This window comes from Ochlerotatus camptorhynchus, unplaced genomic scaffold (assembly GCF_037179485.1).
Source record: "Ochlerotatus camptorhynchus isolate MF236.1 unplaced genomic scaffold, CSIRO-AGI_Acam_v1.1 ptg000052l, whole genome shotgun sequence".
NCBI classification, from domain to species: Eukaryota; Metazoa; Arthropoda; class Insecta; order Diptera; family Culicidae; genus Ochlerotatus; species Ochlerotatus camptorhynchus.
Window position 1 is genome coordinate 1,239,263 of NW_027040542.1, and position 12,953 is coordinate 1,252,215.

General features: G+C 43.3%; 1 protein-coding gene across 2 annotated transcripts; it reads left to right on the forward strand.

The window, feature by feature from the left end:
* The first annotated feature begins 728 nt into the window (after positions 1-728).
* brun (trafficking protein particle complex subunit brun) lies at positions 729-11,249 on the forward strand. Of its 2 annotated transcripts, XR_010520308.1 has the most exons (7): positions 729-1,519; positions 1,591-3,365; positions 3,425-4,578; positions 4,645-5,057; positions 10,070-10,277; positions 10,341-10,605; positions 10,674-11,249. XR_010520308.1 is itself a non-coding variant. In XM_065239163.1 (6 exons), the coding sequence occupies exons 1-6, from the start codon at positions 1,327-1,329 to the stop codon at positions 10,540-10,542; spliced, it is 3,945 nt and encodes a 1,314-aa protein (XP_065095235.1). In that variant the 5' UTR covers positions 729-1,326; the 3' UTR covers positions 10,543-11,249. The 2 variants fall into 2 exon arrangements, 1 of the variants encoding a protein (XP_065095235.1); XM_065239163.1 differs by having other exon boundaries at positions 10,341-11,249.
* The last annotated feature ends 1,704 nt before the right edge of the window (positions 11,250-12,953 follow it).

Consider the following 12,953-nt stretch of genomic DNA (forward strand, 5'->3'; position numbering starts at 1 on the left):
GTACAGCGTAATATAACACAACCAGCAAAATGAGCTCTGTGCAATTTTTTGGATGTAATATTCAACAGCTTTTTTTTTTTTTTGTGCAATATAAAAATACCATATATACGTATACTATATCGTTTACGATAAACCAAATGATAGAGCGGAGATAAACTAGCAAAAAATCTCCATACACTGGAACAAAGACCTCGGAGGCGAACCAGCCTAAGGCTGAAAGCCTCCTAAATAAAGCTAAATTAATTAATTAATTGGAACAAAGACCATAGTTAGGAATACTACTTGCGAAAACACTTGTTATCAATATAACCACGCTTATTACTGTTAAATCTTCTATGAATTCAGTATAGTTGACTATGAATGTTAACAAATTTACTATGATTCTGGAAAAACTACGATGCATGCTAAAAATGCATGGTAGAAATAATAGTAAAATTAAATGATGTTGTTTGCTGCAAAAATCTATTGGTAAGAGTATTTAATTTAAACCAGCAATATAGTATTTTTGCAAATGGATCAGTGTAATAAATATTAAAAAAAAAAAAAAAAACAAATGATAGAACTATTGGTTTGGATGATACCCTGAACAAGTCGATTGCCAAGTCCCGTCCCGGGTTTTGAGCACCGCTATAGTAACGTATGATAACGGCTGCCACTTTGACATTTTTGTTTTGTTTTGATATTGTTCTTTTTTTCGCAGCGTAACGCAAAACTGTCACTGCAATCTTCCTGCTGCAGTCAGATTGTGACGAAAAAATTCGATCAATCTGCATCATCGTCTGTATCTCATTAAAAAGTGATAATTTGGGGAAAAAAATCCGTAAAAAGTGCAGTTCTCGGGGTGCATTGCAAGTGTTTGCAACAGAACGAAATACTCGTTGATCGAAATACGACTACTAGATAAGAGATTTTCATCTCTCAAGTGGGCTTTGTTTTGATCCATCTTCACCATCATCATCAGGCGTTGCAAAGCAGCTGAATAACGACAACACCAGCAACAACAATACGAAAGCTGCGGCGGAACGGAAAGACAAAACGAGAGGCGTATCGCGAAAAGAGGCACACGCAGAGGACAACCGTACAGCGAGACGAAAAAGATGATGTGTCAAAGTGAAAGAGCTGCTCGCGAGATAGGGAAGCTTTCTTCTTCGATGGAGCAATAAAAACAAGGCCCATTTTTCGTAGTTCCGGAGCATTTAGTTGGTTCCTGGAACTGCGATCCGTGTCGATCTTTTGTGGGTGTGTTATTTCGCAGACGAACGGATTACTCACGATAGGAATAGAGGTGGAAGGATCAAAACGAAAGTGCTATTAAATGACGATTAAATGAGATCCTCTGTAAGCTACATGTTATCGCAAGGACCAGGAGATCCGATAATGGCGCATCCCGATTACGAGCAGCATCACTACCACCACGGCTGTCTGCTAATACTGGTGCGTGGAATCGGTCCCCTGAAGCCTCGATCGCTGCAGCGGGTATTCGAGCGGATCCAGCGGATCAACAACGTCAAGATACCGGGTAAGTGTGCGAGGTGTGCTTGGTGGGATCGACTGCAGATTACCATCAAGGTTGCTTCTATCTTTCCCCAGATTCATCCGGCCTAACTAGAGACATTTGGGTCCGCTACATTCGAGATCATCCAGTGGAGAATAACGACTGGGGTGATTTCCAAACCCATCGGAGGCTGCTGGGGCTGATCACGGTGGGGAAGTTTGATAACCAAAATGAGCTGAATGAGCTGTGCAGGGTTCACGAGTCCCTCAAGGTCAAATACACCAATACATTGTTCGATTCGCGATGTTTGTTGTTTGGACCGAGCATTGAAGAGTTGCACAAGATCGCAAGTGGGCTGGAGGAGAAGAAAGATGCCACCATCGAGAACTGCTTCCAGACGCCGTCCAATTTCAAAAGTCGAGCTTTTTTCTATCCGGAAAACGACTCGTGCTCGAATCTGGAGACAAAGATTTCAGAATTTATTACCTCTCTGTATTATATTTTGGAGCTGAAGCGTCTGGAGAAGACCCGGGAGAAGATTGACAAAGTGCCCCTGCTGTTGGCACCGTTTGAAAAGAAAGATTTCGTTGGACTAGATTTGGAGAGTCGAAACAACAAGAAGCGCTGCATCGGTCGGATGACAAAGCATCTGGGAGATCTAACGCTACAAGCTGGCCTAGTGGCCGAATCACTGAATCTGTTTCACTCGGCTAGTGAAACCCTACGTGCCATAAGTGATTCGCTTTGGTTAGGAGCTGCCTTCGAGGGTCTCTGTGCCGCTTCCGCTGTCCTATTGTACCCCAACTTTCGCTACACCATGTCGATTCAACGAAACTCTAGTCTACAGGAAAACACTTCCTCCCCTCAGAAATACAATCTTGCCCGAAATCAACTGCTGACCAATTGCTACAACGGTGAAACCAATAATGGAGGTAATCTGAAGCAGAAGAAATCCAATATGGTGATTAATCTCAACTCGGAAACTGCCTCGATCCCGGACAAAACATCGGCCTCATCAAATTCGTCGGCTTCGTCGATCAGTTCAACGTTTTCCTCAGGTTCGGGCGGAAGCACTGCCAGTGGAAGCTCGTCCTCTTTAACCGACTCCGGAACACTGGTGAACAAGTCGACTGTAGCTCAAAAATTCCCGTCAAACATCCTCCAACCGGACGAAATCCCTGCTCGGTATCGGGAAGCCATTATAAACTACAGTAAATACCGAAATGCTGGTATAATTGAGACGGAAGCTGCTCTTAAAGCAGCTCGGATTTGCATCGAACAAGGCAAAAACCTGGACGTGGCTATGTTTCTCCAGAATGTCCTCTACATCAATCTGAACATGAGCGAACAGCAGCGCGTTCGGAGGTTCGAAGTGCTCACCGATCTGTACCAGAAGATAGGATACAATCGGAAAGCAGCCTTTTGCCAAAGGCTAGCAGCGTGGCGCCATGTAGCTGTTAGTAACTCAAATCCCGATTGGGGTCAAAGCTATCGCCTGATGTTGGAGAGCTTCCCGGGGCATAAGCTTTCGCTCGAACCGCATGAGGTCCTAGAGAACAATACGGGTTGGCCGGTGCTGCAGATAGACCTGCTCCAACAAATGGTCGGAACAGCACGACGGTTAGGACAATCCGCTCTAGCCACGAGACATATGACATTTCTGCTACAGACCATGTGGAAGCATTTGACGTCGCACGAGCAAAAGGAAATGGCACTTCAGCTGCAGAATCTGAGTGCACAGTGCGAAGGAGCACCGGTCCCATTGGTGTTGGAAAATGGCACGGTCATTCCGCCGTCAAATTTGACGGACTTGCCTCTGTGCAGTCAGGTTCTCGCTAAGGATTTGCCATCGCACTTGCGGCCGTTGAAGGTAAGTTGTGTGTTGTTATGTTGACTCATCGTGCATGTACTTACTTGTCGTTCTTCCAGATCGCCGTAGCAAAAGTAGATAGCGGTCCGTTTCTTTTCACACCGATTCACTTCAGCTCGATAGATCGTCGCCAGGCAAAGGACGACAGCAAGATATTGTTCAATTGGATTCAACACGACGTCTGCGAAGTGAACGTCAAACTAACCAATCCGCTACCGTTTGAGCTGCAAGTAACTGACATCCGCTTGCTAACCACGGGAGTCGTATTCGAAGCATTTCCTCAAACGGTAATGCTTCAACCGAACGTACTAACCACGGTAGCTCTGCATGGAACTCCGATCGAGAAAGGAGAACTTGACATTCAAGGATACAGCACACACACGATTGGTGTAAAGTCCAATTGTCGCCTAAAGAATATGCTGCACCGAAAGTTACGAAACTTGCCTTCGCACTATCAAGTGAATGTGATTCCTGCGCTTCCAAAGGTAGAGCTTAAGACAAGTCTCCCGCCGACGGCCACCTTCAGTGGAATGCCTAATGCGGACTGTGTGACCACATCTGCCAGCATTACGCTTTACAACGGCGAGCGGGGCGAATGCATCGTGACAATGACCAACACGAGTAACATACTGATAGAATATATTGATGCAATTTTCCATTCAAACATGGATGCGAATCTGCAGAATCGAATCTTTCAATTGGCGACGGATGACATCACTTCGAAGCTTCCGATCAAACCGAACGAGAGCATCGATTTCAAGCTGGTGATTTATGGTGAAGCGGATTTTCTAGGTGCGATTGCAGGTGTTCAACAGCTGTACTCGCATTCGTCCCACCAGGATGGTATGAACAGTGCAGGGCCTCAGAGTTTGACCGTATCGCATAGCGGAGGTGTCGTCGGAGGAACCATCAGTGGCAGTGGAAATCCAAGCATTCCAAGCCGGATCAGCTCACCAACAAACACTCACAGAAGGAATGATCCATTGACGTCTAGCTTTAGATCGTCCCACTCGGGGCACTCGTCGCTGGCTACGTTGAGCGTGGGAATTGCTACGGGCCATATGCCAAGGCAACTGGAAGCACAGTTAAGGTTCAAATATTCTGGAGGGGAAGGTTTACAGGAAGGCTACTGTCGGCAGTGTGCGATTTCGTTCAACGTGGAACTACTACCGAGTGCCCAGATTACAAATTGGGATGTCCTGTCGGCGGAAATGTGAGTATTTTGAAATCCTCTCATATTCGCGTATTACTACTATTAATTCTAAATCTACATCAATAGTCCGTCGCAGTTCTACCTAGTGCTGGATGTGGTCAACCTGACGGCTCAGGAAATGTCTCTAAACTACACATCAAACAAGACAATACTCATCGAGGCTAAGGAAAGCTGCCGCGTGCCGGTGCCGGTAGACCGTTGTCCACTCGATCGTATCCTAGCGGCGATGGAACAGCAGCTACATTCATTTAACAGTGCTTCAGCGGATGCCCATCCAAGTATGCTCAGCGGGGTGGGCGTGACCAGCGCAAGTGACGCAGGCGATCTGACGGAGCGCGTTTGTTCGGAACACATTGCGGAGAATGTGAACCTCAAGTGGTCCCTGCCGGGGTTGGACTGCAGCGGAGTGGCTTCTCTGCGAGGGATTTCGCTGTCGCCGACGATGCTGGATTTGGTAACGGTTCCGCCGTTACAATGGGGTAAGATAGAGATTAGTTTAGTGAACATTCTTTCTTTCCGATTGGTCGATTCGCATGATTTAAGTTTAGGTATTGTTCGTTGCTTATACAATTCGGGATTTGCTCGTTTCGCAGTTGGAAATTGAGCGTTTAGATAATGCATTTCTAGACCATTCTATGGGAGGAAATTGAACACTATGTGAAAGTCGGCAATGCAAACGACATACACTGCCGATACTCGCATAATTGTCCCATCTTTGCTTGATTTCCTATTCATATGGGACAGTTATGCTTTTATGGGCAGTACAGGTTGGCATTAAAATTAATAAGTTGTATTTGAAAACAGCACAAGTGTTCCCTTTGTTCTGATGCAGAAACATGTCGGGTACAGAATTGTCAAACTTCTTATTTTTTTTCGTGCAACAACAGCGGTCTATTAACTCTAATAGTATTGCAGAAGAAAAATTGCTATGCATCATACAGATGCTCAATTTCCTTGAAGCAGCATACCCTATTATAGTGAGGTTAAGAACGCTTCAAGTTTAAATCAGTTAGCAATATATGAATTTGCTGTGATTAATGTTTCTTTAAACGTAATATGATAGTGTACTGTATTTTTTTCCCTCTGTTCGGGACCAAACACTACTGCGACCAGTAAATTGATCTATTGTAGTATATCCCGTGTCCTTAGTTTAGTGCATGTCGTATTACTCCATCACTATTGAGAAATGATGAAGTATTCGATTTTTTACAGTTGCCACTCTTGCATTATCGCATATCATACCTATATTAAACAAACGGGGTGGGGGCGACCCCAGCGTAGTGGTTAACATCCTTACCTCTCACGCCAAAGCCACGAGTTAAAATCGCACCCCCGCACAAGTCACGAATGACCCAAGACCGTTAAAATGACTATAATAATAAAAAACGGGGTACATCATGTATAGAACCTCTGTTTCTAACGTTTCCCAGAACCTTGTTAAATGTTCAATTGATTTATAATGTAAAAGATAAAATTGATAAATAGCAGATTTTTAACGATGGGCCCAACCTTAGATCCATAGGCCAACATTAGAGCCATTTCGGTGTTAGCACCGACATGAAACTTAAACTTAACTTTTGCCCGAAAATCTGTAACAGCCGATTCAAATGTGTAGTGATCCAATCTGTTAAAACGATAAGATTTTTTATCTAGATAAAAATAATTTGTCCAGAATAGATCAGTCACGCACAATCAGCCACGTTTTCTTGGCTTAGCTGAACGTTTTCCGCGAACATGAAGACAGATGTCAGTAGTGTGCTCTGACAAAAATTTCATTGTAACTTATATCGAAGACATCATATCAAGAAGACTGGTAACTTTGCCAGAATCCAAGCGACAGATACGAAATGCGATCTTCCAACTTCCAATTTCCTTTATTCGGCCACCAATTGGTGGTGCGGAATAGCGAAACTTTTATCATCTGGAACTCATATCCTGCGAACCTTGGACTCGACATGTTATTCCGGTTATTCCGAGAGTCGAAGTGTCCCTAGTGAAGTGAGAAAAGTCATGTCGTGGTGACGTGTTTCTCCATATGATTTGCACAGACACTGTTCTCAATTCACTAGTGACAAAAGTCACTTCGACTCGCGGAATAACCCCGACTGTATCTATCTTCTATATGATGCGAGAAATGTGTCTATCTTGGCATTAAAAACAAGTGCTTCTTTTGCAATTGAAGGTGTGTCGATAATGTCCTTAAGCAAGAGTCAATTCACAGTGGCGCCGGTGGTGTAGTGGTAAGCGTGATTGTCTCTCACACCAAAAAGCCTGGGTTCAATTCCAGTCGGCGCCGCCGGGATTTTTCTTGAGGCATAAAATCTATGATCACGGAAGGGAAGTAAAGCCCGCGGGTCCATGAGTTGATGGGCCGATAGGTGGTAGGGTCCAGGTGTGTGGGAGCTGCCTTCAAGCCGTCGGTAGCATTGGTACTCAGTACGAAAAACAAATCAAGGAAAAAAGCAAAGAAGGACATTGGTACATAACAACAGCAAAGCATATGGTGATGTACTGGAGCTAACGGGGTGTTCAATAAAAAATGAGAATGATTTCAGTGCCGTCCAGCGCTCTTGTGAGAGCATCGCGACTAAGTTGCAAAGTACGGCTGACCAGGGCCCCTTCTCCAATATTCATTGACGTTTTTTAAAGAATAAACATTTTGTTTTGTATGTATGTAAGTAGCCACCATCCTAGCTTGGGTCTTGCCCTGCATGCAGCTCCACTCAACAGCAAGATCAAATTTCGTCATCATTCTGAATTCAACATACTGCTGTATGAAGGGCCAAAAGGGGTTGGGGCCCGTAAGCAGAGACACTTACGCGAAACCCACGGGAATAAGAGAATCTCCTTCCAACAATATGATCACAGGAGTGGAACTTCGGATCAGAAAGTGGCTCCACTTGTCATTTGCGAACACTAGCGCACCTAGCGGTAGAAGGCATCTTCTGCCTGCAGTTAAGATAGGCAGCATGCTATAATAGTGTGAGTGCACATAGAAAGCCCGTGTGGAACGCTACCACACACATCGCTTGTTGAGCAGAAAAACTAACCACGTTTTGATTCACCGATTTGTTTGCACTTCTCCTTCTGTTCTGTGATATGATCCAACAAAACGAATAACGAAATTCGCTTATTAAGCTTTCCACGGGATGGTTTGTTGAAGAAGAGCTCGACACGAATACTACAAATAATGGGATGTCGTGGTTCCTCTTCATTTTCGAAACCGTGTGTCAGTGGAAAATCGCAGGGACATACAGCTAGTGTGCTTTCGGGGATGGGATGCAGCTCTCATACGGTTTCTTCTTCACAGATGGTCTGACGCCTTTTGAAGAGGACAATCGAATTCTTGGCCATCGTCAGAAATTTTGACCGGATCAGCAACCAAATATAGATAAAAAAAATTCCACGGAAAAAAACGAACGTCAAGTTCATTCACACGCACAGTCAAGAATAAACATTTTGTTTTTAATAAAAAATATTGAATTCGTTGGAAACAATTTTTTTTTACTAGCTATATGACTGAAAAAAATATCATTTTTTATTGAACACCCGTTACTTCATTGAATAATCGTGTTTTATTTGTGTATTTCCTCTTACCTTTTTATGTTACTTAAACCATCGTTAGGCTATATCAAGCCGGACATATAAATTCGAATGTTCAATGGTCTAGGACCTGGAAAATATTGGGGGAGAATTTCAAGGAACTTGACTAGAATTCCAAGATTTTTCTTATAGCGAATTCGTTTATTATTCAGTTCCAACCTGGATCGGGTATCAAGATTGGGTCTGCTTGTTTTCTGACAAACGTCAGTTTGCTCGTTTGTTTTTAAAACCTAGCTCAGGTTGAGGTTCACACTGACAAAAAGTTCGGTTTCGCACTGGGTTGGAACTGGTGTTAACCCCGATAATAAACGAATTCGCTATTAATGTAGGTAGAGAAAATAACGGCTTCGACTATTCATTGCCTATGTAAATGTTCTATGATGCACCTTCATGCAAAAAAACAGCGCGCAAGATAATAAATAAGAAGTGCCGAAGCCGTCATTTCCCCTATACCAATTGCTATCCCATAACTATTAGCTTTCTGGGTACTAACGTGCCTTCGAAGTTGCGAAAGTTAAATGAGGACCATCAAAAGTCTGTTCGCATTGTTACTTGTTAACATCTTTAATTTGGAGAAAAAAAAATGTAAAGACAAAATACAAATACAAAAAAAAATTCCATTTCAACTAATCAATTTCGTCGGTCTCTGGAACGTGAATTAGTCCGTTGCCGAGATCCGGACCGAGTTCGTGACCGTGGCCGAGACCCGGATCGGGACCGGGATCTGGACCGGGTTTTTCCCTTTTGCCTTGAGGTCCGCAACATTGATCGGGCCTTTTCCTGGGCGGCCATCCGTCGACGAATGGCAATTGCTCGGCGCTGTGCCGGTGGACGCTGATTCCAACCAGGACCACAATCCACCTGCTGCATGATCAGATCCAGGGTTGGTGTTCGCGAGAACCTTACGTGTTCGGTGTGGTTTACAGAACCGCTAGGCCCTTCATTTGGTTCTTCCGGCGTACCTGCGTTCAGTGCTTTAAGTTCTTCTTGCAGAAAGTGCAGTCGTGATTGGAAAAGCACATCTTCACGTTTGTTTAAATCCACGAATAGCTTGAATCCTTTGTCGGAAGCGGAGATCAGTCCAAATTTGCGACCGGTTTCCAGATGCTTCGAAACTTCTCGTTCCAGGTTCGGAGACTTCAAATCCAGTTGCGGCTGAAGGTGCAGCACAGCATTGGCGATCACGTTCATTGAAACTGATACGGGAATAACCGTAAGGTCGTAGGAGCCTTATGAAAGTATCTTTATATTACCTGGTTCTCGGGAGCTCTTCAAAATACCAATGATTATCGGGAACATATTGGATGTTTCCAGAAACACAACCGATGTGTAGAACGTGAAAAATCTGAATGTCAGTTTCTATGTTTTTCGTGAGCTACTACGGTGAAGCAGTAGGTTGCTCTGATCACACCTTTGTAGTACATCCTCGTGTTGCCTTGATTTGATTAAAGGGGATCAGATTGAATACTACTTCACCCTATTGGTGATGCCTATAATTAGTATAAATGTGTTTTGCCTCCCATTCTCAGAAGAACCAACTTTTTAGTATTTGAATGGGATTAATCGGAAGGGTCCAATCTGAGTTCTTTTAAGAGGAGTTGATTGGCAATCGAGTTTTATCACAACATTCAAATGTCTGAAATTCGTACACTCATTGTCCATTCCGGCCACGATTCCGACAGCTGTATGGTTCGTTAAATTGTCCCAAGGATAGATTCCGCTCTATTCATTCATGCCCAATTGGGGGAGGCATTATAAATTTTGAGGATTCACCAATAGCTCCGAATTCGGATCCATACTGAGCATCCTGAATATTTATAGCCATTTTAGTCAGGAAGTTGAAGATTGTAAGTCCAGGTTTAAGTAATACTGAATTTGATATTTGCAGAGGTCAAGATCGATAATCAACCAGTGGCCCCGCAGTCGGAGGTAACCTGCGTAACAGGACAGTTCATAACGCTAAGCATCGGCATTTGCAATCTGTCGGCTTCGGTGCTGCATCAGGTGCAAGTGTCGATCCAATTCTATCAAGACTTTCAAAATGGACACCACAACTATCGTCTGGAGACGCGCGTAACGATGACGGGAGCGAATCAGTGAGTAGTTCTCACCCGGAGATATATGTTTCGAAACTAATATGATTCATTTTCCTCATGTAGCATTCTGATCCCGGCGTTGAACAAAGACGAAAAAGCATTCCACGAGTGCTCGGTAGTGTTCTTCACTCCGGGTCGATTCAAAGCCGACATCCAATGTCGCTCGCTGAGCTCACAGGGAGAGGCAGGTCCATCGTCGTCGTCGTCCTCGTCCCACGTGTGGCGATTCATTCCACCGGTAGAGATAACGGTGATAGATCAGTAAGCCAACTTGCAAAAACACGATTAGCCAACAAACAAATGAACGAGTAAAGCGCTTTAAAAGGATGTAGGTATAGCTTGCTTGCTACACACTAAAGGCAATAGTTAATTTTTCGTTTTCTGTATAATCAACAGTTTTAGTTAGGTTCGTTCAAAACTTAAATCCTCACTACCTACCTACAACATTTGATTCAGCATTAGAGGTTTACGTTCTGGGAAATCGACTTTTCTATACTTGTAAGTAGATCGTTAATTCATAAGGTACTGGTGAATTATCGGAAAGCAGAGCAATACGAAGATGAAATTAGGTGACTTTTGTCTGAGACAAAAGTCGTGTGACTTTGAAACAAAAGCTTTTTCCCGCTTTAGATTTTTTTTTCTTGTTGAAGATGAATACTATTACTGAATACGCATGTGTATCCAATCTACGTAAGACAAAACGAAATTATTATTTCCTACGATTACATAATTATTCTCACGCTATTGTACGGTATTGTATCTTGGGGTGAGGAGCAACAAATTTAGTAGATATTATGGGTGACCGAATATAGCGACAAAAAACAACAACTGGAAAAGCCAACATACAGTATAATAATAAGCATTAGGTCTACTGTAATAGGACGCTGCAAGAGCACTACGATTTTTTGTTACAATGGAAGAATGGATGTTATTTATTATTGAATAAACGAGTTGCGCAAGCAAAGCTATATTAACATTATGGCTAAAATAAACTTAATCCAAACGCCGTTATTCTAATGCTTATGTTAAGTTCGATTGCACAGATTCTGTCAGCTTCTTAAAATAATTAACTCAAGTGACATTGATCGATTCTTTGCATCGGCTTGCCGTAGTAGATGCTAGACAATAGCCTCTTTTATCGAACTGTGTGTTGAAAATAGCTGGAAATTTCTATACACGACCGTGGGGTTCTTTGCTATGTTACTTAGGATCTAATCCGTTGTTTGGCTTGAAGGAGCCGACCCAAGTAACAATTGAGGTTTTTTTTTTCATAGTCTTGAAGCTCATGATTTTTACTTGCAGAATGCTTTAAAACCTTCATAGAACTTTAAATGTTCTGTCTTCTCTGCTGAAGCTGCTGCCATCTTCATCACTACTAAAACGCTCTCCGACCGACCGATCCTGGTCCTCACGGATTCGCACAGCGTCATACAAGCCCTGACATCAGAGGCCCCGACTCATCCCTGGGTACAGGTGACGATGAAGTCCGCGCCACCAAACACGGTATTCTGCTGATTTCCGGGGCACTGCGGAATACCAGGCAACTCTGAGGACCATCTGCTCTTCGCTATACCAACGAAGTACCGTTACACGATGTCAAGCGCAGGATCGTGAGAAAAGTTCGGGAAGCTTGGGACGCAGAGTGGGCCCAAAACAGCTCCCTCGTCATCAGACGGATCAAAGGGACGACAAGGAAATGGACAGAACAGTTGAACCAGCGGCATACGCGACATGCTGGGTGATGATCCATCCACACTGGCAGTAGCTATGCGCTTTTTAAAGGATGCTGCATTGTATTTTAAAGTTTAGTCTTTTTTAATTCCTTTCGGCTGTAGGGACATCTCTGCCTGGTGGGGGCCCTCCCAGTTCCCCCGGTGTGGAGCTCTGTCTCATTCAGATTTTAATGTTGTCTCTTTAATATGTTGTGTAAATGTACGATCGAGCCAGGAACCAATTTTCGGTTGAAGTAAACACCGTAAAAAACTACTCTGTTGGGGGTCCTCCTTCTGAGGCTCCACCTTACATGGACGAGATAAACTAGCCTACGGCTAAAAATCTCAAAAATAAAGTTTAAAAAAATAATAAACAAATACCATAAACGAACTGTGTCCCGGATGGGTTTGGATGATACCCCGAACACGTCGTTAAGCTCTCTTTTATGGTTATTTTTATTAGGATTGCAGCTCTCCTCGGAATTTCTCTTTGATTTATTGATTGATCAACTTTTAAGGGATTTTCAGCCTTAGGTGACCATTAGGCTTTGTAGTCATTTATTCATGAAGTTTGTCGTAGGGTTAATTCACATTGAAATTTCCGAATTAGTTGGCGTAACATTGTACAGGTGAAATCTCACTAAAAGACGTTGGACCAGGAAAGAAAGGTAAGTTAGCGGAAAGCATAACAGATACATTATAAGCATTTTTATTTTTTTAATAATTATGAGCACTATACATAAACTAAACAAGTATGACCATGGATGAGCATGAGATTTATTATACAAATAAGCCTCAGCCTTATAGTTTGTCATACAACTGTATCCGTGACATAACCCTTATTGGTTCTGTCTTGCCGCATTCATTCGTATTCGCATTCGCACTAAAGCAAGTTGCACAAATTCGTAAGTGGTACATGTCCTAGACCATTGTTTGAGTATTGATACCTCCGTCCGTTACCGTG